The following is a 27999-nucleotide window of genomic DNA, read 5'->3' as shown; positions in this document are numbered from 1 at the left end:
GTAGCACAATGCAAGAGCAAAAGAGCTACGCCTCTTGTTAAAGACGTAGCCGACGCTTCGATTCCTTTGCATGAGAGTGGAGAAGAGAGAGAGAGATATGAGAAAATCATAATAACAGTGTAATAACAAGCCCTCCCTCAACATTCTGCTTTTGAAAGGTTAAAAGTTGGTTAATTAAGAAACTATTGACATTCAGGTAAAGCTATAAATAAATGGTATTATGTTATCAGTCAAACAAACTAAATTGATGAATCAATCAATCAATCAATGTGAATGGCTTTTTACTCATAAGGCACCTCTTTCCAAGCTCATTCATCGATTGCAACCGTGTGGATAACTTAAAAAATGTTGGCCTCAGAGGTGTGACTGGTGATGAATTCCAGTAATTTCCCCAGTGTGACATGATTAAAGGTCTTCTATTTAGTTTTGAGATGTTTTAAAAGTCCCCCATTCAGAACATGGGGGGATTCCACCCCTGAAGGGATTTAATCAGCCCAGCACAGAAAATTACTCGCCTCTGACAGTATACGCTAGGCTAGGAAGTCATCCCAAATGGCACCCTACTCCCTACATAGTGCCCTACTTTTCAACAGAGCCTGGTCAAAACTAGTGCACTAGATTATATAGGGGATATGGTGCCATTTATGACGTTTCCTATGTGTGAAACGCCGTCTTTCACCATTATAGGGTAATTATACTCTCGCACTGTCAGTAAAGATGTTAGGATGCAAAACCGGTTAGGCCTACATGAGCTCAACTTCGTTGCGTCACACGACCTTGAGAAATTTTTACTGTTGACTAACGTGTTTTTCCTTACAGTACTAGGCTACTTCAGGAAGACTTAGGCCATGCCTATTACTGAGTTACCGAATGTTCATGATGTCTCTATAATGTAGGCTAGGCCTTTCGCGTCAGCGGTAACAATGCGATTTGGGTACATACTGGATTTGATGTAGGCCCAATTGCAAACGGAGGGGTGGCACGCATTTTATGCTAGTCTGGCTACTGTTTGGTTAGAATATGAATCACTCAGCTGTTGTCATTTGATAATCAGACACACACGTATCATGGCTTGAACCAGCTTGTAGGGGGATCTATTTTCATTGATTTCACTATGCGTAATTGTCGTTTGTAATTAGCTTGTTCAGTGGTGTAGTGGAGGGTATACGCAGGTGTACGCCGTATACCCACTTATTGTTCAGTGGTCATTGCATATACTCACTTCTTAATCCACACTGATACGAATAAAAAACGTGTGACTGAGAACGAAAAACCAGAAAATCTGAAACCTGTGAATTTCTGACCCTGTTTATATTTCAATAGTAGGCCCACTATTAGCCTACTGCACAGTACAGCTTGGGTTGGCGTGACTGTGAAAGACCAATATGGGATGTATTATTTTAGGTCATTCAGAGTGTATGTCACTGTTTCTCATAGAATTTGTCACACAGGGCGCCTTTCCTTCTCCCAGCTGGCCTTTGAAAAGATTTTGGAAAAATTTGAGTATACCCACTTCTCCAGGCACCACTACAGTGCTGAGCAGGGCCGGCCCTCCAATTAGGCAAGATTAGGTTGTCGGCTATGGCGGCACTTGAATGTGGGGCATCATTTTGGAAATTGGCTGCCGCCCTCCGGCGCCCCTGATCGGCTACTACACCGCCGGCGGTGCCCCAGCCACCAGCCCATTCTTCTCCCGAAGTTCACTCCCACTATCCTTGGTAGCTATGGTGATATGTGTGTGTTTTTACATGGGATTATCAAATTGTGAAACATTAATAAAAATGAATCTGCCAATTAAACTATTGTTTAGTTTTTAATGTTTGTGTATGACTAAGATGATTAGTGATTAAGGCAGTAGCTTAACCTAGCCTGTTAATGTTAGCTAGCTATTACTAGTGGAAATCATTTCAGCTAAAAAGTAAGCTATAGAGATTTGCAACCAGATTTGCTACCATGTCTAAGAGACAAAAACTATCAGGAAGTGAATATATATTTTAAAAAACAAATAAGAAAATAGGCACAATCTCTAAGCCAAAAAGACTTGCTGTTGAAATGTATCAGCGTGCAGCAATGTCCATCAGCCTGTGTGGAGAACAACAAGCCTCCAAGGACAGGCCATTCATTCACAGAGATGGACGAGCCCCCAATCACTGGTTCTAGCAGCGAAGAGGGCGAACCGGAGGAGTCCGAGCCATCCACTTCCACCGATGATGACAGCTCTCTGGGTGGACAAGAACAGGTGGTCGCACCAGGCTAGCCACACCTCCAAACAATGCCGGCGAAGACCCTACTATCTGGGATCCGGACTCAGATTAAAAAAAACATAAAAGATCCCAGTGAGTGGCCAAAATATATGAATGGAATGGATCTTTACGGGATATGTTAGTGCAGGCTGGGCCACATCAGGATAAGGAGGGGAATCCATTGGCAGCAGGTGCTGCGGAGGCTCATGGCCCTGAAACACGTAATGGCTGAACGAGCCAAATAATGGGAACTTTCTGACGTTTGTGGAAATGCTGGGTATCTTTGATTTGATTTCAGGACCATGGACAGCTACCGAGAGAACACATCGCTGACTGCAATGCAGCACCACAGCAGAGGAAAGAGGCCACTCTAGGCAGGCCACGAAATGAAGAAATGCTAAAACTGATGTTGGACAATCAAATTCGACATATAAATAAACAAAATTCATTATGGCTAGGTCATTGATAGAAAGCTTATTTTACACTGCTCCAGCGAAACGAGGCCCTCCATGCATTTATGAAAGCACTTGTTACCAAAGCTCAAATGATCTCACTCTTTTTAATAATAATAATAATAATATAATAATAATACAGTTCTACAGGAATATTAAATGAGCAAGAAACTGTTTTCTACTATAGGCATCTGGCTGCAAAGTGATTGCAACATTGTAACTCCCCGATGCAGGAGTTAAAGTACAATTATTGTAAGGGACGCGGGCACCAACAATTTTTGTTTGTCTAATCATAGAATTACATATAGAATTGGATCCTATTTCGTCCTAATCAAAAACGTGGTAGGCCTACCTGTTTGACAAACACAATTATGTTATCCATAGATCGGTATAGCCAAATCCTCCAATACTGTCGCATGCACTCCTTAAATACCTCAGTGTCTGGGAAGGGCTTGGTGTGTTTGGGTGTTTGGGCTCGGATTGAGTGAGGGTATCCCTTCGTTAAAGAAAAGGGCAAAAAGGATACCTACTGTTAGCTTTATATTTAGAAATAAATACATAAAAAGGATCCAGATTATATAAAGCGTTCTTTAACAATGCTTAACCCCGTGATGCCTTATGGTAGAAACAAGCTTTAAAATGCCTGTGAAAGATGTGACTCCGATGCATATGGGGATATATTGAGTCCTCTCTATGACATTCTGAATCTGAGCTGCAGCCTATAATATTCAAGGAGACAAACACATTGACTTTGCTATTCTGTCCCTATTCATTTAGTTTTTTCACTTTCTGAAAAGAGAAGATGTTGGTTTAAACCCAGGCAGCTTTTAGGGAAGCACTTCTGTTTTTGGGTTATGCAACGGATGAGTAGCCAGCAGTTGAAGCTTACATTTTTCTGCGTCGGTAGAGCGTCTGTCTCGGTGGAAAGGTAACTTTTGAAAGTACCATGCTTAGATTCATAAGGATGTCTAAGATGTAATTATTTGGAGAAATATGGTAAGAATGCCTGCTTCTATTTTCATTGACCTCCTTTCTTTTTCAGCCCAACATTTTCTTTTGATTTCAAGACGTTTTTCCCCAATCAACGCACACAAAAATATAAAAAAAACTAATTTAATAGAGACATTGGTGATTTTATCAATGTAATCATATTAGGCTGTGTTGTTGACATTGAACTGATTATATAGCCTACTAACCAGATTTGTTAAAAATGTGGTTTAAGTTGAAGTGTAGGCCTATGAATTGGGCTGCTATAATGTTCTGTTCCTCCAACTTTTAGGTGAGAAAAACATTGGCCCAAGGCCAAACCTATTGCCGACCCCTGCTGTACATAGTTTAGCGGGGATAGGAGGGGGGCGGCAGATTTTTGTCTGGCCTAGGGTGGTAGAACGTCCAGGGACGGCCTTGGCGCTGAGCTTGTTATAGTGATGACATAAGTTTTAATGTCACCTGCACAAGTACAGTGAAAGGCCGTTCTTGCTAGATCTAAACCCAACAATGCAGTAATCAAGATCAACGTAGGACTAAAAAAGAACACAAGGTAGAACAAAAACACACAATAAACAGAAATAAGAAGAACATGAGAAAGTAAGAAGCTATATACAGGGTCAGTTCCAATACCATATTTACAATGTGCAGGGATACTGGAGTGATGGAGGTAGATATGTATAGGGGTAAGGTGACTAGGCATCAGGATATATGATAAACAGAGTAGCAGCAGCGTAAATGATGATTGTATGTGAGTGTGTGTGCATGTGTGTAGAGTCAGTATAAATGTGTGTGCATGTTATGTGTGTGTTGGGGTGTCAGTGTGCGTGAGTGTGTAGGGCCCTGTGAGTGTGCATAGAGACAGTGCAGAAAATAAAATACAAAGGTCAACTCAGATAGTCTGTGTAGCCATTCTGTTAGCTATTTAGCAGTCTTATGGCTTGGGGATAGAAGCTGTTCAGGAGCCTGTTGGAGTCAGACTTGATGCACCAGTACCACCTGCTGCATGGAAGCAAATTGCAAATAAGTGGTTAGGAAACAGTGTTAGACTAGATCTAGTCAGTGGTGCTCAACTTGGGCAGGAGCTCACTGGCGCGGAGTGCCGCCACCTCAAATGTTCTACTGCTTGAGCTCCTGTTCCTTTTAGAGAATATTAGCTCAAAAGTATTGTGGAGCACCTGCACCTAAACGTGAACAGTACCACCACCTATTTCAGTCCAAGTCAAACACTGGATCTAGTCAAATATAGACTATATATACAAAAGTATGTGGACAGCCCTTCAAATTAGTGGATTCGGCTATTTCAGCCACACCCGTTGCTGACAGGTGTATAACATCGAGCACACAGCCATCTCCATAGACAAACATTGGCAGTAGAATGGCCTTACTGAAGAGCTCAGTGACTTTCAACATGGCTGTAACGATCCCGGCAGTCTGAGTCGGGTCCTGTCTGTGGACTAGTTTTTTCTGCTCGGGATCTCCAGTTTCCCGAGGGTTCTGGAACGCTCCGGGGAGCTCTCTTGATTTCCGCACCTGCATCCCATCAGCAATCTGCACACCTGGTCCTGATCATCACCCTTCTTAGGCTCTGGCCTAACATCCATTCCCTGCCGGATCGTTAGCCATGAACATCACTGTTCCGAACCTTCATCCAACCTCTGCCTGGTGGTCGGCGGCTGCCCGAGCCATGATCGGATCAACCACTGCACCCCCAACAACTAATCAACGCCGCCGCTCTGTTCCCTGGATTATTCAGCATCACTCTTGAATTTGTAAATAAACACTCACCTTCGTTTCAACTTACCTTGTCCTGGTCTGCTTCTGGGTTCTGGCTTTGTAACTCGTGACAATGGCACCGTCATAGGATGCCACCTTTCCAACAAGTCAGTTAGTCACATTTCTGCCCGGCTAGAGCTGCCCCGGTCAACTGTAAGTGCTGTTATTGTGAAGTGGAAATGTCTATGAGCAACAACGGCTCAGCCGCAAAGTGGTAGGCCACACAAGCTCACAGAACGGGACCTCCGAGTGCTGAAGCGCATAGCGTCTGTCCTCGGTTGCAACACTCACTCCCGAGTTCCAAACTGCCTCTTAAGCAATGTCAGCACAATAAGTGTTCGTTGGGAGCTTCATAAAATGGGTTTCCATAGCTGAGCAGCTGCACACAAGCCTAAGATTACCATGCGCAATGCCAAGTGTCGGCTGGAGTGGTGTAAAGCTCACCGCCATTGGACTCTGGAAAAGTGGAAACATGTTCTCTGGAGTGATAAATCACTCTTCACCATCTGGCAGTCCGACGGACAAATCTGGGTTTGGCGGACGCCAGGAGAACGCTACCTGCCCGAATGCATAGTGCCAACTGTAAAGTTTGGTGGAGGAAGAATAATGGTCTGTGGCTGTTTTTCATGGTTTGGGCTAGTCCTCTAAGTTCCAGTGAAGGGAAATCTTAATGCTACAGCATACAATGACATTCTAGATGATTCTGTGCTTCCATCTTTGTGGTAACAGTTTGGGGAAGGGCCTCTGTTTCAGCATGACAATGCCCCGTGCACAAAGCGAGGTCCATACAGAAATGGTTTGTCGAGATCGGTGTGAAAGAACTTGACTGGCGTGCACAGAGTCCTGACCACAACCCCATCGAACACCTTTGGGATGAATTAGAACCCCGACTGCGAGCCAGGCCTAATCTCCAAACATCAGTGCCCGACCTCACTAATGCTCCTGTGGCTAAATGGAAGCAAGTCCCCGCAGAAAGCCTTCCCAGGAGAGTGGAGGCTGGTATAGCAGCAAACGGGGGACCAACTCCCATGATTTTGGAATGAGACGTTCGACGAGCAGGTGTCCACATACTTTTGGTCATGTAGTGTATGTGAATGGAAGACAAGGACATGTCTATTAAAGGGGTCAATGAGAGTCACTGATGATGGTATTAATAATAATAATAATAATACGCCTATATACCTGCAGTTAGGATGACATTCATTAATGTGTGGCTCTACAGATATCTGCCTCTTCTCTGGCCACACGCACGCACTGACAAACTCCCTCACACTGTGATCCATCAGGTTGTTGTCCAACAGATGATTCATGGAAGGGTGCTCCAGTATCATTCATATGCTGCCAAACGATGACGTCATATCTCCACAACAACAGCCAATGTCTCCACACCACTCTGCTTTTCAGAAAGGTGTTAGATGCATCACACACAAAGACACATTTGGTCTTTCTAATCCAGTTTCAATACGACTGCTTTCAAACCATATTTCTAAAAACGTATTTAGAGTGTACATCATACAGTGCATTCGGAAAGTATTCAGACCCCTTCACTTTTCACATTTTGTTACGTTACAGCCTTATTCTGAAATGGATACATAAAAATAAAAAATAAACATCAATCTACACACAATAACACATAATGACAGAGCAAAAACTGGTTTTTAGAAATGTTTAGAAATGTATTACAAATAAAAAACTGAAAAATTACATTGACATAAGTATTCAAACCCTTTACTCAGTACTTTGTTGAAGCACCTTTGGCAGCCTCGAGTCTTCTTGGGTATGACGCTACAAGCTTGGCACACCTGTATTTGGGGAGTTTCTCCCATTCTTCTCTGCAGATCCTCTCAAGCTCTGTCAGGTTGGATGGGGAGCGTCGCTGCACAGCTATTTTCAGGTTTCTCCAGAGATGTTCGACCGGGTTCAAGTCCGGGCTCTGTCTGGGCCACTCAAAGACATTCAGTCTGAGGTCCTGAGCAGGTTTTCATCAAGGATCTCTCTGTACTTTGCTCCGTTCATCTTTCCCTTGATCCTGACTAGTCTCCCAGTCCCTGCAGCTGAAAAACATCCCCACAGCATGATGCTGCCACCACCATGCTTCACCATAGGGATGGTTTTGGCCAAGTGATGAGCGGTGCCTGGTTTCCTGCAGATGTGATGCTTGGCATTCAGGCCAATGAGTTCAATCTTGGGTTCATCAGACCAGAGAATCTTGTTTCTCATGGTCTGAGAGTCCTTTAGGTGCCTTTTGGCAAACTCCAAGCGGGCTGTCGTGCCTTTTACTGAGGAGTGGCTTCCATCTGGCCACTCTACCATAAAGGCCTTATTGGTGGAGTACTGCAGAGATGGTTGTCCTTCTGTAAGGTTCTCCCATCTCCACAGAGGAACTCTGGAGCTCTGTCAGAGTGACGATCAGGTTCTTGGTCACCTCCCTGACCAAGGCCCTTCTCCCCCGATTGTTCAGTTTGGCCGGGCGGCCAGCTCTAGGAAGAGTCTTGGTGGTTCCAAACTTCTTCCATTTAAGAATGATGGAGGCCACTGTGTCCTTGGGGACCTTCAATACTGCAGAAATGTTTTGGTACCCTTCCCCAGATCTGTGCCTCAACACAATCCTGTCTCGGAGCTCTACGGACAATTCCTTTGACCTCATGGCTTGGTTTTTGCTCTGACATGCATTTCCAAATCATGTCCAATCAATTGAATTTACCACAGGTGGACTCCAATCAAATTGTAGAAACATCTCAAACATCTGGAAACAGGATGCACCTGAGCTCAATTTTGAGTCTCATAGCAAAGGGTCTGAATACTTGTGTAAATAAAGTATTTCTGCTTTTATTTTTAATACATTTGCAAACATTTCTAAAAACCTGTTTTTGCTTTGCAATAATGGGGTATTGTGTGTAGATTGATGAGGGGGGAAATGAATTTAATCAATTTTAGAATAAGGCAGTAACGTAACAAAATGTGGAAAATTTGAAGGGGTCTAAATAGTTTCCGAATGCACTGTATATTGTCATGACTTGCCCTCATGGGTTGAGGATCAAAGATGCCGGCTAGGCAAAGGTTTGAACACCCCCTTTTCCTGGGGGCCAGTTTTATGACCGGTCTTAAATTCCTTACAGAAACGTTATTTTCCGTGCCATGCAGTATTGGGAGAGGGAATTTCCCCGTGGAACAAAGGAAGTCTTCCCGCCAAGACTCCAACATCCAAAAGTGGATAATGAAAAAATATTCCTACTTCAAAGAATGTGGGACATGGTTTAGTGGTCAGAGGGTACTTAAAGAACAATCATGTCAAATTCGTTACTATGTTGTGATGTCATTAAAGACGGTGGAACAACATAACTGTATCTCAGGGGGTGTACACTTCCCATTTATGAGGTTTGCATCTAATTGTTGTATAAAACGAATGATTAAGTATAATAATACTTTTGTGAAGATAATGTGATTTTAGCATTCTAGATGAGATGATTGTTTTCCATATTGATTTGTTCTCAGTCAGTGGCCACGCCCAGATGAGCACAAACATGATGAAACACCCCCTTTTCTACTCAAGTATAAAATTCACCTCAGACCAAGCAGATTACGGTATAAACTGGATGTTGCAAATGGTTGAATTTCTACCAGACCAGGAAGCGTGAAGCGGAAGCTACACGGCTTAAAATGGTTAGACCAGGAAGCCCCACGGCTTTAAATGGTTGACACGCTACAAACCAGCAGACGTGAAGCGTGAGCTAAACGTTACAAAATAGTTAAACTCTACAGACCAGCCGACATGCAGCGCGAGCTGAATATGGCAAAATGGTGAAGAAGAAGACAATGCACTAGACCTTATCATCTCAGTCTGCAGCTGGCATGTATAGTCGTCTAGACAACTTTCACTAAAGACACGAGTTGGGAAAGACAATCCCTCTCCGACAACCGTTGGTACATCTGAAGTATCTATTCTAACAGATCAACTCTACGAACTACAGGGTACGCTGAAGTACCCATTCTAACCACCACTACGACCAGAAACTCTCCCAAGGACATTGGGATCTCTGGTGGGCAAACCAGAGACCTACATAAAATAAAATAAAATATGCCATTTAGCAGACGCTTTCATCCAAAGCGACTTACAGTCATGCGTGCATACATTTTTGTGTATGGTGGTCCCGGGGATCGAACCCACTACCTTGGCGTTACAAGCGTCGTGCTCTACCAGCTGAGCTACAGAGAACCTACATCATGAACTCAACTATCGAGGCCAGCTACACGTAAATACATGTTGCATTTCTAATTCGAATGAGCGGGTGCTAAACATTTGTATTTCCGTGAGCGTAGTTTCCAAAGTATCAACGATAGTTGAATCTCTGTCTCTCACTTCCAAGCATTCATGCTATTGTTAGTCCGGTTTTCAAGGACCTGTTTTCATGGTATTACGTTAGTAATCAATAACCAATGTGTGTGTGTGTGTTTGTATTGTGTTATTATTTAGTTAGTTAGTAAATAAACAAGCCAATTAGTGTATTGCTGATTCATCAATAAGGTTAGGGTTCTTGCAGGTTCAAGGATTATGCGACGTTCAGAATGAGACTGATAAGAGGTAATTATTTAATAAGTGACTTATCGATATATAACATACAGTGAGGGAAAAAAGTATTTGATCCCCTGCTGATTTTGTACGTTTGCCCACTGACAAAGAAATGATCAGTCTATAATTTTAATAGTGGGTTTATTTTAACAGTGAGAGACAGAATAACAACAACAAAATCCAGAAAAACACATGTCAAAAATGTTATAAATTGATTTGCATTTTAATGAGGGAAATAAGTATTTGACCCCTCTGCAAAACATGATTTAGTACTTGGTGGCAAAACCTTTGTTGGCAATCACAGAGGTCAGACGTTTCTTGTAGTTGGCCACCAGGTTTGCACACATCTCAGGAGGGATATTGTCCCACTCCTCTTTGCAGATCTTCTCCAAGTCATTAAGGTTTCGAGGCTGACGTTTGGCAACTTGAACCTTCAGCTCCCTCCACAGATTTTCAATGGGATTAAGGTCTGGAGACTGGCTAGGCCACTCCAGGACCTTAATGTGCTTCTTCTTGAGCCACTCCTTTGTTGCCTTGGCCGTGCATTTTGGGTCATTGTCATGCTGGAATACCCATCCACGACCCACTTTCAATGACCTGGCTGAGGGAAGGAGGTTCTCACCCAAGATTTGACGGTACATGGCCCTGTCCATCGTCCCTTTGATGCGGTGAAGTTGTCCTGTCCCCTTAGCAGAAAAACACCCCCAAAGCATAATGTTTCCACCTCCATGTTTGATGGTGGGGATGGTGTTCTTGGGGTCATAGCATTCCTCCTCCTCCAAACACGGCGAGTTGAGTTGATGCCAAAGAGCTCCATTTTGGTCTCATCTGACCACAACACTTTCACCCAGTTCTCCTCTGAATCATTCAGATGTTCATTGGCAAACTTCAGACGGGCATGTATATGTGCTTTCTTGAGCAGGGGGACTTTGCGGGCGCTGCAGGATTTCAGTCCTTCACGGCGTAATGTGTTACCAATTGTTTTCTTGGTGACTATGGTCCCAGCTGCCTTGAGATCATTGACAAGATCCTCCCGTGTAGTTCTGGGCTGATTCCTCACCGTTCTCATGATCATTGCAACTCCACGAGGTGAGATTGTGCATGGAGCCCCAGGCAGAGGGAGATTTACAGTTATTTTGTGTTTCTTCCATTTGCGAATAATCGCACCAACTGTTGTCACCTTCTCACCAAGCTGCTTGGCGATGGTCTTGTAGCCCATTCCAGCCTTGTGTAGGTCTACAATCTTGTCCCTGACATCCTTGGAGAGCTCTTTGGTCTTGGCCATGGTGGAGAGTTTGGAATCTGATTGATTGATTGCTTCTGTGGACAGGTGTCTTTTATACATATAACAAACTGAGATTAGGATCACTCCCTTTAAGAGTGGGTTCCTAATCTCAGCTCGTTACCTGTATAAAAGACACCTGGGAGCCAGAAATCTTTCTGATTGAGAGGGGGTCAAATACTTATTTCCCCTATTAAAATGCAAATCAATTGAGGGGGATCAAATACTTTTTTCCCTCACTGTATATATATATATATCTAAGAGTTTAATTCGGGAGATGGTAACTCGTTAAACAACTTCTTCCGTGGTGCCCCAAATTCCTAATTAGTTAATTGTTAGATGATTAATTTAATCGAGTGACAATTAAACATAGTTGATTCGATAAATAACAGTCATACATTAAATTCATGACAATATGGTGGTCATTTAGCAGATGTCTGTATTTCAAGTAGCCTAGCCGATGTGGTCCTATATGGCTCAGTTGGTGGAGCATGGGCTGTGGGTTCGATTCCCGGGACCACCAATACTTCAAAATGTATGCACGCATGACTAAGTCACTTTGGATAAAAGCGTCTGCTAAATGGCATGTATTATGTAATACATAGATGAGTCATTCTAGTATAAAGTGGCTTTGACGATGTAGCAGACTACCATACGCTAGGCTGACAAATCCTGGAATGGTACTGCAGAAAGCCTGCCAGGCATTGTGGTGCAGTGGAGCCTCACTGTGTGTGTGTGTGTGTGTGTGTGTGTGTACACTAGTGACCGAGTCAGCATGCGGTTACTACTATCAGTTATTTAGGTCACAGTGAGTGTTTCCCAGACATCAGGTGACTGTCACACTGGATCCACTGTCAGCCCCTGGTGGAATAACCCAGAACTACACCTTGTTATTATGTCAGTTTAGCTCTAGCCTTGACTTGGTCAGGTGGTATATGAGGTTAGCTCATGGTTGGTCATGCTAGGTATGACTTCATATAGCCATGTATCAGCACAGTGTTAAAGCTTTAGATCATTAAAGGAATTACTATAGCAATGTACAGCAGGGCCCAGTCTTTCCTCCCTCACCATGTGACTTGACTTGTTATTGGCCAGGTCACATGGCCAGGGGAAAAACAATGAACACTCTAATGTATTAACCATTTGGGTCCATAGATTGGATTGACATGGAGTCTTTTATTTACAAAAACAGAAAAGCACAGCTACATGAAAAAATAAGTCACAGGATAGAATAGACGGGTTATACAAATGCTGCATACAGCGGAGACCTGGCAGTGGTTCTCCAGAACACAGGGTTGGGCTCAATTCCATTTCAATTCCTGAAGTACACAAATTCCAATTCCAATTCCAATTCTCTTCAATTAGGAACATTTGGAATTGGAATTTGGTTTACTTTCTGAATTGACTGGAATTGAAATGGAATTGACCCCAGCCCTGCCAGACACGTATTATCATTGTCATTAAAAGAAAACTGTAATAATGGATGGTTTTGTGGTAGTAAAACGGTCTGGTTCCTTCTACGTTAAAATCTGAGCTCTGTTCTCGTCTTGTTCGGCCTGTCCTCTCTTCACAGTTCCTCCTGGTGTGATGTTGTTGGTCTAAAACTTGAACTCTTTGTATTTCTTGGCACCGCCTCGCGTGTCTTGCGGCTGGGCCTTCCTCTTCTTTTGCTGTGGGGTGGAGAAAGTGAGAGACGAAGAGAGAAATGGAGAAGAAAAGGCTTAAAATTATCGTACGAGGTTCTTTCACCCTTCTACTCCTCTTAGTGAAAGTGACATATTACTCCTAGTTGCTCCAACCCCGTCACAACATGTTGCAGGGCTGATAAAAGGGTGAGAGGAAGGAGAGAGGCATGTGCACGCTGCTTTCACACTCAAACACTTATATCCCAGAAGGATGGCCATATTCATAAGCTTAGAGAGAACATTTCAAAAATAAAAAAGTAAGACCTTGCAATAACAGCTATTATGAAAGTGGATTTTTTTTAAATAGAACATTCCTAAAAGATTCAGATGAAGTTTCAATAGGACTAAATCACTCAACTACAATTACTAAAAACAGATCCTAATCTTCCCATCTAGTGTTCATTTATGCTGCTACACATGGAACTGAAAACCAGAGAAAGAGCCTTTCCAATGCAGTGCAACATTCTCCTACCCTCATCTTGGCCCCTGGTGGCATAATCCATTTCATGCTAATGCTAAACTAGAGCAATATCTAACCAGGGGTTCATATCAATTGTACTCCCTTGACTCTTTCTTCGCATCCTTCTCAAAACACATTGGAGAAGAAGGTCGAGGGGAGGAACCACTGACCTTCTCTTGCAATGTGTTGAGACGAGGAGACGGGACATGAAGATACAAGAACACATCATTGAGATTCACCTCAGGGCTTTCTAGATCCTCATTACTGTGTGTATACTCCCTAGTCTAGTACAAGTCACAGCTAGAATAGCCTTCTCTGACTGTCATATCTTTCTTAGTCTGAGCATGAGTGTACTGGAGGAGTAGAAATGTGACTAGGAGGGTGATGTGGTAATCAATTACTAGACCTAACACTCATAAGGAGCTGGGTTGTATTCATTAGTGCACACCGTAGCAAAACCGCTTTGCACCATAGCTAAATGTTTTGTAACGTAACAAAATGGCCAGAACAGTTACAGTGTCTCAGTCTCACCTTCTGTTTGGCGGCGTGCTCGGCCACCATGTCGCTGAAGTCCTCCTTCTCCACCTGGGCCTCCTGGTTCCTGACGTGCTCCTCGTACTTCTGGGTCATGGCCATGGGGTCCAGCTCCAGCTCCTCCGGGGCCAGAGCCACCTCTACCCCCTGGAACTCCTGGCCTCCGCCCGCCTTACGACCTGCCATGGCCTGGGGAGGAGGAGGAGAGAGAGGGGGTCAGACGGAATACAAAGAAGGGCATCTGAAGTAGTACCCTATTCCCTGTAGTGTACTGCTTTTGGCCAAAAGTGGGGCGCGGGGGAGTTGTATAGATCATGTAGGTGTATAGATGTGTATGAGTGTACATCCATGAAAGTGTATTTAAAGGGATAGTGCGATATTCTGGCAATACATTTTCTACTACCCCAGAATCAGATGAACTCATTGATACCATTTGTATGTCTCTGCGTGCAGTTTAGAAGGAAGTTGGACATAGTTTGTGCAATGACTGGAAGTCTACCGGTCCAGCTAGCTCACAGTTAGAGGCCATGCGGTTGAGACTGGAAGTCTACCGGTCCAGCTAGCTCACAGTTAGAGACCATGCGGTTGAGTACCAGTGTATACACGTATGTGACTGTTTTTGAAATATGTTCTAAGTATATATGAGTAAGGGACTAACTATGTTTTGTGTTTTGGGTTCGAGTGTTAACATGCCTACATCCCAGTGGTTGGTATGTTAAGTACTGAAAGCGGTGTTCATTTCTGATATGGCGACTTTGTCCAAACACAGTGTTTTTGCTGTTGTCCTTACCCCTGATACGTCGTAGATGTGTGTGGATGCCATCATGGCTGCTCCTCCAGAGCCCGTCCTCCTCTCTGGGAGCACCGTGAACAGCTGAGGAGTCTCATTCCTACACACACAGAGACTGGTGTCACAAACACACAATACAGTAGAAAGACACAAACAAACAATACAGTAGAAAGAGACACAAACACACAATACAGTAGAAAGACACACAAACAAAATACTAGTGAATGGCCTATGCTTGGCCACACACTCACCCGTCCATGGCCTCTTCGATTTTCTTCTTCCTCAGCTCAATGAGCTCTGGAGTCTCCATACCTGCAGGCACGGACGAGAAGCCTCCGGGAGTGATCAGACCACTGGAACACACACAGGCTTTGAGTTAATAAAACACTGATCACTGTATTCAAGACAACACACTCAACCCACTACAAATGGCAACCGGTATTTTCTTACACGTGAGCAATGGCTAATTGATCCAACAGGATAGAGAGACTGGTTCATTTCAAGTCCATGTCAACTTGATGTGTTTAAAACAGTCCGTCAACGACATGTCTACCTGTCTGCCGGTGTGAAGAAGCCCGTTTCGTCTGGTTTCTCCTCATCACTCTCCTCCTCCTCCTCTTCCTCGGAAGACTCCTCGTCTGAAGGCTCCAGCTCTCCCCACGGCGTACGATCCACCTCCTCCTCCTCCGCCTTAGCCTACACACAGAAACATATAGACATTAGGACAATAGTGAACAGGCCATTGGCTCAAAGCAGACCGTTGGTGTGTTAGATACAGGAACGTGTGGTAGTGAGTGTACGGAGGAAAGATGTATGGTGGTGTTGTATGGGAAATGAAGGGTGTACGGTCAATATGAGGGGAATCAGGCAGGGGTATGAGGAAGATCTCACCTGGAAGTCTCCTGCGTTGGTCCCAAACACATCACCGTACAGAGGCTTGCCTGTCTCATCTACAGGGGGCTTACCCCAACCACCAGCATGGTAACCAAACGAACAGCTCTGAGAGAGAGAGAACAGGAGAGGTGGGGGGAAGTCAATAAAGGTCTCAGTGTAATAAGCTTCACAATTCTGAAACATTTCAATACAGTAATATTAGTATAATAGTATACAATATTTCAATATGTATAAAATATATAGTATGTATATACAGTATAAATAATTTTATTACATTGTAAATTGTTAAAGAGTATGGGCTCGATTCAATCCGTAGCGCTGAAGATCTGCGCTGTAGCGCGATTTAAATGTTAAAGTAATATCCGATTGATCCGACACACACAGCGTTTACCGTGTGTTCTCTGGAACATTGCCTTTACAGCTCTTCAGCGCTACGGATTGAATCGAGCCCTATGTCTGAGTAAGGGACTAACTATGTGCGTTATGTCAGAATTACCTCGGGGATGGGTGAGTTGAGCCCGGGGATCTTGAGGTTGGGGTAGGAGGGAGGGGGGCCGTATCTCTGCATGGCGATCAGCCAGGGAGGGGGAACCTTGTGGGAGTTCTACACGGGAGGGAAACAACTTTAGTGATGGGACAAGACCATGGTGCATCAGTAGCACATCGTAGAACATCATCAATATAAAATGATTATACTTCAATAAAATAAAGTATAATTAGAAAGTCATCTATCAATAATATTAAAGGTGATAGTGGGATTGTAGGCTTCCTTAGTAGTGGGACAACAACATCAGGAAAACTCACCGGTCCAACGGGCATACCGAGAGCGATACGCAGCTCATCTGACAGATCACCTGGTTTCTTCTCCTTCAGCCTCGTCTCAAACTCTTTACCCTGTAGAGAGAGAGAGAGAGAGAGAGAGCAAGAGAGAGAAACAGAGAATGTAAGAATCAACAACATTTCATTCCTAACACCAATTCACCAAAGCAGAGTACACGGACTACCACGAGTGTTCATTCAAGACCCAACAACAAGGAAGTATTGAGGGAAACCCAAACCAACCACACATTGCAGCTCTACTATTACATTCAAGGTCCAACCAATCAACAGGCTCTTGGAAGTAGGAGCAGAGTTGATGTTGTAAGATGCTGTATACAGTTGAGCCCTCCAATGAGCTGTCAGACATCCTTACCTCGTAGTAGAGGTCACCATGGATGGAGAGTTTAGGCTTCATCTGCCACTTGAAGAAGGCGTCGTGGAGCTTCTGGTAGTCGATGTCGATCTTGCCCATCTTGGGACGCACCTTCTCCCTCATCTTGGTCTTCATGGTCTTAGCATCCTCCTGTCAGCAGAGTACCAGGGCATTCAGTGTGACTTCTGCCAAAGTGTTTCAGTGGTCTATTTTAGAGAGATGTTTATGTAACAAATATTGAATTGTTATGTACTGACGTTTTCTAATAAACTTGAAGTAAACATGGTGTGAAACAGAAATATACACAGGCCATGTTTGTATACTATAAAACTGTAATTTTCCTCATGCTAGCCTAAAACTAAGGCCTGGAGTATCTATCAGGAAGTTGACCATGGTGTTAACAGCCAGCACCCCCTTGTGCCCATTTAGGGTGCTACTACTCCCACCCACCTTTTCCAGTTGGAACCACTCCTTTGGCCAGCAGCCAGTGCAGCTACTATCTGGCTCTACTACCTCTCTATTGGACAGAACCACCTACCTTCTGATGTAAAGCTTCTCTACTACCTCTCTATTGGACAGAACCACCTACCTTCTGATGTAAAACTTCTCTACTACCTCTCTATTGGACAGAACCACCTACCTTCTGATGTAAAGCTTCTCTACTACCTCTCTATTGGACAGAACCACCTACCTTCTGATGTAAAGCTTCTCTACTACCTCTCTATTGGACAGAACCACCTACCTTCTGATGTAAAGCTTCTCTACTACCTCTCTATTGGACAGAACCACCTACTTTCTCCTGTAAAGCTTCTCTACTACCTCTCTATTGGACAGAACCACCTACCTTCTGATGTAAAGCTTCTCTACTACCTCTCTATTGGACAGAACCACCTACCTTCTGATGTAAAGCTTCTCTACTACCTCTCTATTGGACAGAACCACCTACCTTCTGATGTAAAGCTTCTCTACTACCTCTCTATTGGACAGAACCACCTACCTTCTGATGTAAAGCTTCTCTACTACCTCTCTATTGGACAGAACCACCTACCTTCTGTTGTAAAGCTTCTCTACTACCTCTCTATTGGACAGAACCACCTACCTTCTGATGTAAAGCTTCTCTACTACCTCTCTATTGGACAGAACCACCTACTTTCTCCTGTAAAGCTTCTCTCATCTCCTGGATGCCCGTCCTCTTGATGAACTCTGGCAGCTCGAAGGGGGGCTTCTCGATACCCCTCTTGCCCTGGAGGTACTTCCTCTTGAAGCACCAGTGTCGGGGGACGGGCACCGTGTTCCTGGTGGCCTTCAGGTGCACCAGCAGCTTGGGTTCCTGGGCCGTCACATCATGCATCTCCACCACGTCAGGACGCGCCACCAACTGGAGGAGGACGGGGTCAAAATCAATACCGGACACAGATCTCTATCAATCTCTTTTTCCCTTTTAAACATCTCCGGTGACCACCCACACCAACTGAATCAGCTCATATAGACTCAAGCATTTATGATTAAGTGTTAGGCACAGAACAACTTCCACACCAACGTAATCAATACACAGGTGTACGTACACATGCACAAACATAATGTCTAACTCTAAGAAGCAGGTGCATGTATTACCTGTTTGAGTTCAGCTACAGTTAGTCTATTCATTCTCCTCAGCTTCTTCTTAGACATCTTGGGAACGTCTGGTCTGATCTCCTGTACACACACACACACACACACGAGGAACGACAGTGAGGATAACTTCCAAGGTCAACACTTCAAGAGAGAGCACTGGAAGATGACACTCTTTCTGTGTCCCAATCCTTCACCTTTCCTCCCCGAATGGAAGTAGACAAGTGCACACTACTTAGGGCATTAGGGTAGAGAATTAGGATGAAGCAGCATATAAAACAGTCCTGTATGAAAAGTACTTTTTCCCATCCAAGTGCAGAAATGGAGAGAAAGTAGAGGAGAGGTGAATACTAACATCGTCACTGTCATCACTGTCTTTCCTTTCCTCCACTAATCCCTTCTTCTTCATTAGAGGAGCCGGCTCCTTCTCCGGTTCCTTCTCCTGCTCTTTCTTCACGTCATCAGTCAGCTGACAGAAGGATGGACACAAACACAGTTAATTAGAGCTGTTAGCAAATGACTAACGCGCAAACAGATTCCATTGTTAAATCAACACAACAACAAATAGTATTTCACTTTCCTGTGTGTTAAGAGGTTCTTGAAACCACTGCGCTCAGAACTGGTGAGTACATTCAACCTAATGTTACGATTTTACTTCCATATTCAGCCATTAAAACGCTAAATAAATATGAAGAATAACACTGGACACATCTCTAGGATGTTTTGACAAATTTTTCATAAAGAATCAGCCAATTTCTAAAATGGAGGCCCTCACCTTGAAGGCCTCAAAGATCCTCTTGAAGAAGATGAAGTTAGGATCGTAGATCTCTGGTTCCTCTGTAACGTACTCTATCTCCACCTCAGGCTCCTTCTCCTTCTCTCCATCCTCCTCTTTCTTCTCCTCAGCCTGCACCCTCTTCTCCTGCTCACGCCTCTTCTTGTTCTTCTTCTTACGGTTCCTGCGCTTACGGTTTTTCTGAGAAGGGGAGAATGAAAAAGTTAAAAACTGACACCATTTCCGACTCCTCATGCTGCTAAGAGCTTATGTCGATTGAAACAGAACCTTCCCTATCAAGCAGGTTATCAATAGGAGAGTCATGCCAACTTGACCCCTGACCCTCTGAGCTTCAGGAGCAACAGGGTGAATCTCATTGGTCTGTTCTTGACTCCTCACGGCCTCTCTCCTCGCATCCTTCTTAAAACACATTGGAGGAAAATATCCAAGGTTCCTCCCCTCTGACATTATCCTCCGATGCCTTTCGAGGAAGCGGCGAGAGGACACGAGGAATCAAGGAAACACAATTGAGTTTCTCCCAAAGACAGCAGGAGGGATGAGGTGTGAATTAATACAACACTCACGTCTTTCTTAGAGAGAGAACCGTCGTCATCTTCAGTCTCAGACAGGACGGCGGTGGAGGACATGTTCATCTCCATCTCTGGGCTCTCCTCCTCCTCTTCTGGAAGGTAGAAAACACAGAGAGAACATTCACTGGCAAGTTCAAGGTCCAACAGGGCTCTTAACCCAGGAAAATATTACTAAGACTGCAGTAGTTCCATTGGGATGATACCATGAGCATTAGGGGTTTAGTTGATGTTAACTTACTGAACGTTACAAGGAAATATGTTCATTAAATAGAGTTAGTTTAGTATTTTCTGTTTCAGTCATGCCTTCTTGGTGCATCTGGGCCTTTATTCACAAAGCGTCTCAAAGTAGTAGTTCTGATCTATTAATTCTGATCTTAAAAATCTAAACTGATCCTAGATCAGCACTCCAACTCCAGACTTTCTTCCAGTGTGTAGTTTCATGTTCTGACCTGTGGTGGCAGCACCGAGCTGTTCCTGCCTGATCTCCTTCAGCTGGAGAATCTTCTCCAGAGCCTGGGGGATCTTAGGACCGACGCCCACATCCTCTCCCTGCCACACCTGCCACACACACACAGAGCCAGGAATACAGAGATTAGATGGATGGCAAAGTTAGTGTGTTGGTGGGCGTGGCCAATGGCACCGTCTCCGACAGAAAATGTTAGCGGCCGTTCTCTTGGCCACAGACACAAATATTTTGTTTTAAAGCTAATTTCCTGCAGTTGTATTGTGCTGTGTTCTTATGCTATCTGAGTGACTCAACCATTATAACAAAATCCATGTGGGCCCCATGCCATGACATTTTTGTAATTTTAGATTCTCCCTAACGTTGAAGTTTTTATTTTGGTGATCTTTAGTTCTCAAAGACGATCTTGTTGAAAAAGATCTTGCTCCTCTATCTTTTCAACATACATTATATCTGGTTTTAGTCATTTAAAATGTACACTGAAAACTTTTTACCATCCCAAAAATTATTTTCTAACAAAAAATTATAATATATATTTTATTATATTTTTGGGAGTGGCGGCAACGATTTAGCAGCGGTGGGGGAAACATTGTGGTTCTATACCTCTCTGGCGTCCTCTCCGGGTGGAGGGGGAACTCTCTGTCTCTGGGTATGCATCATGGACATTCCAGGAGGGGGTGGGTTCATTCCACCAGGATTCATTCCAGGAGGGGGTGGGTTCATTCCACCAGGATTCATTCCAGGAGGAGGTGGGTTCATTCCACCAGGGTTCACACCTACAACAATACCCAGATCTCAACTGACACCAATGTACCAGGTGAGTGTCACCATCAACACAACAGCTTTCCAGACATAACAGCCTTCACACTGTTCTTAAAAATGAAAGGAATGACATTGGATATGTTTAGCTTGGGAGAGTGACTGTGTTAAGCCAATATGGGTGACTATGTGGGAATATACAGTGCATTCGGAAAGTATTCACACCCCTTGACCTTTTCCACATGTTGTTAGGTTACAGCCTTATTCTAAAATTGATAATTGGTTTTTTCCCCCCTCATCAATCTACACACAATACCACATAATGACAAAGCAAAAACATTTACAAAAAATAAAAAACAGAAATATCACATTTACATAATTATTCAGACCCTTTACTCAGTACTTTGTTGAAGCACCTTTGGCAGTGATTACAGCCTTGAGTCTTCTTGGGTATGACGCTACAAGCTTGGCACACCTGTATTTGGGGAGTTTCTCCCATTCTTCTCTGCAGATCCTCTCAAGCTCTGTCAGGTTGGATGGGGAGCGTCGCTGCACAGCTATTTTCAATGTCTCTCCAGAGATGTCCGATCGGGTTCAAGTCCGGGCTCTGGCTGGGCCACTCAAGGACATTCAGAGACTTGTCCCGAAGCCACTCCTGCATTGTCTTGGCTGTGGGCTTAGGGTCATTGTCCTGTTGTAAGGTGAATCTTGCTCTGGAGCAGGTTTTCATCAAGGATCTCTCTGCACTTCGCTCCGTTCATCTCTCCCTCGATCCTGACTGGTCTCCCAGTCCATGAAAAACACCCCACAGCATAATGCTTCCACCACCATGCTTCACCGTAGGGATGGTGCCAGGTTTCCTCCAGACACTTGGCATTCAGGCCAAAGAGTTCAATCTTGTTTCTCATGGTCTGACAGTCTTTAGGTGCCTTTTGGCAAACTCCAAGCGGGATTTCATGTGCCTTTTATTGAGCAGTGGTAGCACTGCTACCATAAAGGCCTGATTGGTGGAGTACTGCAGAGATGGTTGTCTTTTCGGAAGTTTCTTCCATCTCCACAGAGGAACTCTAGAGCTCTGTCAGAGTGACAATTGGGTTCTTGGTCACCTCCCTGACCAAGGCCCTTCTCCCTCGATTCCTCAGTTCGGCCAGCTTTAGGAAGAGTCTTGGTGGTTCCAAAATTTTCCATTTAAGAATGATGGAGGCCACGGTGTTCTTGGGGATCTTCAACGCTGCAGACATTTTTTGGTACCCTTCCCCAGACCTGTGCCTCGACACAATCCTGTCTCGGAGCTCTTCAGACAATTCCTTCGACCTTATGGCTTGGTTTTTGCTCTGTCCAATGTGGGACCTTATATAGACAGGTGTGTGCCTTTCCAAATCATGTCCAATCAGTTGAATTTACCACAGGTGGACTCCAAGTTGTAAACACATCTCAAGGATGATCAATGGAAACAGGATGCATCTGAGCTTAATTTCGAGTCTCAAAGGGTCTGAATACTTAACTATTTTTATTTTTTTTATACATTTTTATTTTTTAATCTAAAAACCTGTTTTTGCTTTGTCATTATGAGGTATTGTGTGTAGATTGCTGAGGATTTATATTTATTAATTCCATTTTAGAATAAGGCTGTAACATTACAAAATGTGGAAACGATTAAGGGGTCTGAATACTTTCCGAAGGCACTGTATGTTGTCTAAAAAGTGTGTGCAGTATACAAATCAATTCCCCCTTGAGGGACAAAGTTGTATTGGAAGTTAGGATTGACATTTTAGTGTTGATGGCAGGCCAAGGACTGACCTCTCATCATGGGGGGCATCATGCCAGGGGGTCGTGACCCCGGGTCAGACATCCTGGGCCCTGGTCCTCCATGCTGCCTCTTAGCCAGCTCCTGCTGCCTCTCATTCTCCAGCATCACCGCCGCCTGACGGAGGGAAGAGAGAGGGAAGAGTGGAGGGAGGAGAGAGAGACAGATGTGAGATATGTTTCAACTTCCAAGCAAGGTAAAGGGGCTGTATGATAACTTTGGGATTGGTTGTGACACAACACTACCGATGAATCATTTAGATGGGAGAAAGACATGAAAATCTGTCTTCTCCAGTCCCCACCCTTTTCTGCTGCTCCAGAAGTTCCTGCTCTTCCATAGCACGGGAATCGCCCTGAAATACACACACACACACAAAATGTCAACTTTTGAAACTATGTATCACCAACTGAACATATATACCAGAAGCCCTCTTCCTTCCCATTACAATAGAAGGCAGACTACCTTACAACTAGGGCCTGGAGACTTTCCTTACTCAGGTAAAACTCAGGGCACAATTTATAAACCTTCTCCTGTGGTCTGGGGCCATACACCTGCGACACGTAGCGTAGCAGTTAGAGCTTTGGGCCAGTAACCGACAGGTTGCTGGTTCGAATACCCGAGCTGACAAGGTGAAAAATCTGTCAATGTGCCCTTGAGCAAGGCACTTTACACTAATTTGCTCCAGGGGCGACGTACTACTATGGCTGACCCTGTAAAACAACACATTTCACTGCACCTATGTGGTGTATTTGAGAATTCAACATCCTACTCCTCTCAGAGTAGGAGTCTAGGATAAGGTCTTATCTGTCCATACGCTCTTCAGTCATTTTAATCTAAAAGACTGATCCTAGACCAGCACTGCTACTCCGAGAGGCTTAGTGAATACAGGCCAAGAACATACCTGCTGCTTGGCCCTCTCCTCGTGCTGCATCATCATGGCAGCCCTCTGCTGCACCATCTTCAGCTGGTCCTCCTGGGAGAGGCCGGGGGGCATGCCTGGAGGCTCCATGCCCATACGCATCCCTGGGGGAGGGGGGCCACCTGCCATCATGCTCATCGCCTGGAGCATACCCATACCAGGAGGCATGGGGGGCATGGGCATTGGGGGCATGGGGGGAATTCCTGGCATCTGGGGGAGGAAGAGGGAAGGCTGGTTGTCGGTTAAGTTGTTTTTGATGACGGTAATTGTTTTTTCCTGGACCATGTGAGATAACCAGGAAAACTCACCCAAGTTATTCCTGGTCAGATCACACAGTCAAGGTAAAACTCCTGGCCCTTTTCATGACAGACTGATGAACTACTGCAGAGTTTATAGCTCAATAATCACAGTGATGAAATGTAAGAATGAGATTAGATTAGACCGTATAAAAACCTTATAGGGTCTGTTGGTGCTGACCTGCGGGGTCATAGGTTTATCATCACCCCCTAGGTTGGGTTTGCTGAGCATCATTCCAGTCTGAGTGAGAAAAAAAACACAGATACACACGATCAATGGATCATATTGACAGATGCAGTACACTCCACTCTCCCTCTCACACACGCACGTGAACACACACACACACACCCCCACAACTGACCTGCATCATGTATCCCTTGAGCCTGTCCAGCATCTCCTCTCTGGGACCTAAGGACAGAGAAAAATATTAACTGTAAACCAACAATGAACACTACAACTAACATAGCACAACCAACTAACATAGGACAACAACAACAAACAATGACTTAATTACAACTCGAATAAGAAGTTTAAATTCAACTTAGTCGCGCATGCACCGATGCCGACAACATCACTTTTGCTTATCAGTTATTAAACACCCAACCAAAACACATTGATTGATTAACTGTTACCTATCAATCAAATTGACTAGTTAGCTAGCTAACGAAGGGACATTCGTAAGCAAAATCCTCCTCGTAGAGGTGGTGAACATAAACTTTTAATATAATAATTGTGTAGGTAGCTAGCTGATCATTTGCACTTTCCTTTACTTCCATGAAGGCCTGCTATGTAGCTAGCTAGCTAACTTGCCGCGGAACTAAATATGGCTAGCCTGTTAGCAACACGCTACAGTTAGCTACATAACATGCCCCCTGTAGCAACAAGCTACACACAATGTACTCATTCGTCAATTCAAAGCTTGCTGCTCCGACTTCCTACCCATGTTGGGTGCGCCTAGCTCGCCTAGCTTGGCTTGAAGCTCCGGGTTGCTCCATGTATTGAGGGCCGCCACAGAGCTCCCCAAATCGGAGGGCATAGGTTCGGTCCCCGGCGGTCCGTCGGATGCCATGTTGAAATTCTACCGATCAATGGCTCTCTACAGAAACAACGGACACGAGAGCAAAGAGAACCCGACGAATCTCGAAAGGCACGATGGGAAAACTCAGTTCAATGGAAGAAGCAGTTGGAGAATTCTGGGTAATGTAGTCAGTGGTAGGAGGAATAACTGCGTTTCCAAATTACAACCACTAGGTGGGAGCAGAGCCATGTATTTGGAGAGTTGGGACAATAAAGTTTCTGCATTATGATGCATTTACACGACACTACAACATTCTATGGCAGCCATGTATATGGGGAATATTATATGTGGAATATAATATTATATGGGGAATAGTTACAATGTAACTATTCCCCATATGCGAATCGCATCTCTGCATGTCTGGCAGACATATCAGTGTGGATGTCAGATCACCACCTCAAGCTGAACCTCGGCAAGACAGAGCTGCTCTTCCTCCCTGGGAAGGACTGCCCGCTCCATGATCTCGCCATCACGGTTGACAACTTCATTGTGTCCTCCTCCCAGAGTGCAAAGAGCCTTGGCGTGACCCTGGACAACACCCTGTCGTTCTCTGCTAACATCAAAGCGGTGACCCGATCCTGCAGATTCATGCTCTACAACATTCGCAGAGTACGACCCTACCTTACACAGAAAGCGGCACAGGTCCTAATCCAGGCACTTGTCATCTCCCGTCTGGATTACTGCAACTCGCTGGGCTCCCTGCCTGTGCCATTAAACCCCTACAATTTATCCAGAACGCCGCAGCCCATCTGGTGTTCGACCTTCCCAAGTTCTCTCATGTCACCCCGCTCCTCCGCACACTCCACTGGCTTCCAGTTGAGGCTCGCATCTACTACAAGACCATGGTGCTTGCCTACGGAGCTGTGAGGGGAACGGCACCTCCTTTCCTTCAGGCTCTGATCATACCCTACACCCAAACGAGGGCACTACGTTCATCCACCTCTGGCCTGCTAGCTCCCCTACCTCTACAGAAGCACAGTTCCCGCTCAGCCCAGTCAAAGCTATTTGCTTCTCTCGCACCCCAATGGTGGAACAAGCTCCCCCACGACGCCAGGACAGCGGAGTCACTGACCACCTTCCGGAGACACTTGAAACCCTACGTCTTTAAGGAATACCTGGAATAGTATAAAGTAATCCTTCTACCCCCCCTCCCCCACCCCCCCATAAAAAAAAGAAGAAAAAAGTGGTTGTCCCACTTGCTATCATAAGTTGAATGCACCAATTTGTAAGCCGCTCTGGATAAGAGCGTCTGCTAAATGATGTAAATGTAAATGTAATTAGAACAATATTCCAAATTCTAAAAGTTGGCCCTGCCATCCACGACCTCTATATCAGGGGGTGTGAAGGGAAGGGCCAGAAAATCATTAAAAACTCCAGCCACCCAAGCCATAGACTGTTCTCTCTGCTTCCCCATGGCAAGCGGTACCAGTGCATCAAGTCTGACACAAACAGGCTCTTGAACAGCTATCCCCAAGCCATAAGACACCAACAGGCTCTTGAACAGCTATCCCCAAGCCATAAGACTGCTAAAGAGCTAACTAAATAGCTAACTAAATAGCTAACAATGGACTATCTGAGTTGACCCTTTTGCACTCTCTTTGCACACTCACAGGGCCCTATACACTCATGCACACTGACACACCAACACACACAAACACTCATGCCATCATTTGCTCTCACACACATATTATGCATATACATTTATACTGACTCTACACACATGCACACCCACTCACATACAATCATCATATTATACACTGCTGCTACTCTGTTTATCATATATCCTGATGCCTAGTCACCTTACCCCTATACATACACTATTTATACAGAAGTATGTGGACACCCCATCAAATGAGTGGATTCGGCTATTTTAGCCACACCCGTTAGTGACAGGTGTATAAAATCGAGCACACAGCCATGCAACATCCATAGACAAACATTGGCAGTAGAATAGCCTTACTGAAGAACTCAGTGACTTTCAACGTGGTACCGTCATAGGATGCCACCTTTCCAACAAGTCAGTTTGTCAAAGTTCTACCCTGCTATAGCTGCCCCAGTCAACTGTAAGTGCTGTTATTGTGAAGTGGAAACATCTAGGAGCAACAACGGCTCAGCCAGGAAGTGGTAGGCCACACAAGCTCACAGAACGGGACCACCGGGTGCTGAAGCGCGTAGCGCTTAAAAATCGTCTGTCCTTGGTTGCAACTCTCACTACCGAGTTCCAAACTGCATCTGGAAGCAACGTCAGCCCAAGAACTGTTCGTTGGGTTTCCATGGAATGGGTGGCCGAGCAGCCGCACACAAGCCTAAGATCACCATCCGCAATGCCAAGTGTGGCTGGAGTGGTGTAAAGCTCACCGCCATTGGACTCTGGAGCAGTAGAAACACGTTCTCTGGAGTGATGAATCACGCTTCACCATCTGGCAGTCCGACGGATCTGGGTTTGGCAGATGCCAGGAGAATGCTTCCTGCCCAATGCATAGTACCAACTGTAAAGTTTGGTGGAGGAGGAATAATGGTCTGGGGCTGTTTTTTCATGGTTAGGGCTAGGCCCCTTAGTTCCAGTGAAGGGAAATCTTAAGCTACAGCATATAATGACATTCTAGACGATTCTGTGCTTCCATCTTTGTGGCAACAGTTTGGGGAAGGTCCTTTCCTGTTTCAGCATGACAATGCCCCGTGCACAAAGCGAGGTCCATACAGAAATGGTTTGTCGAGATCGGTGTGGAAGAACTTGACTGGCCTGCACAGAGCCCTGACCTCAATCCCATCGAACACCTTTGGGATGAATTGGAACGCCGACTGCGAGCCAGACCTAATCGCCCAACATCAGTG

General features: G+C 44.7%; 1 protein-coding gene across 2 annotated transcripts; it reads right to left on the bottom strand.

The window, feature by feature from the left end:
* Window positions 1-12466: 12466 nt before the first annotated feature.
* Window positions 12467-25235, bottom strand: LOC123483156 (splicing factor 3B subunit 2-like). 2 transcript variants are annotated; one of them, XM_045212667.1, is made up of 22 exons: window positions 25026-25235; window positions 24448-24494; window positions 24243-24326; window positions 23772-23999; window positions 23172-23222; window positions 22864-22987; window positions 20908-21080; window positions 20291-20399; window positions 19836-19933; window positions 19252-19452; window positions 18832-18945; window positions 18480-18560; window positions 18016-18243; window positions 16866-17015; window positions 16478-16567; window positions 16170-16277; window positions 15671-15778; window positions 15333-15475; window positions 15031-15132; window positions 14780-14879; window positions 13987-14178; window positions 12467-12980 (listed from the first exon to the last, which is right to left on the bottom strand). In XM_045212667.1, exons 1-22 carry the CDS (start codon window positions 25153-25155, stop codon window positions 12909-12911), a joined length of 2733 nt encoding a protein of 910 aa, XP_045068602.1. In that variant the 5' UTR covers window positions 25156-25235; the 3' UTR covers window positions 12467-12908. The 2 variants fall into 2 exon arrangements, with proteins under 2 accessions (XP_045068602.1, XP_045068603.1); XM_045212668.1 differs by having other exon boundaries at window positions 24267-24326; window positions 25026-25234.
* Window positions 25236-27999: the final 2764 nt, after the last annotated feature.

Source organism: Coregonus clupeaformis, unplaced genomic scaffold (assembly GCF_020615455.1).
Source record: "Coregonus clupeaformis isolate EN_2021a unplaced genomic scaffold, ASM2061545v1 scaf0039, whole genome shotgun sequence".
NCBI classification, from domain to species: domain Eukaryota; kingdom Metazoa; phylum Chordata; class Actinopteri; order Salmoniformes; family Salmonidae; genus Coregonus; species Coregonus clupeaformis.
The sequence above is the reverse complement of the archived record's forward strand: the minus strand, read 5'-3'. Positions and strand labels throughout refer to the sequence as shown.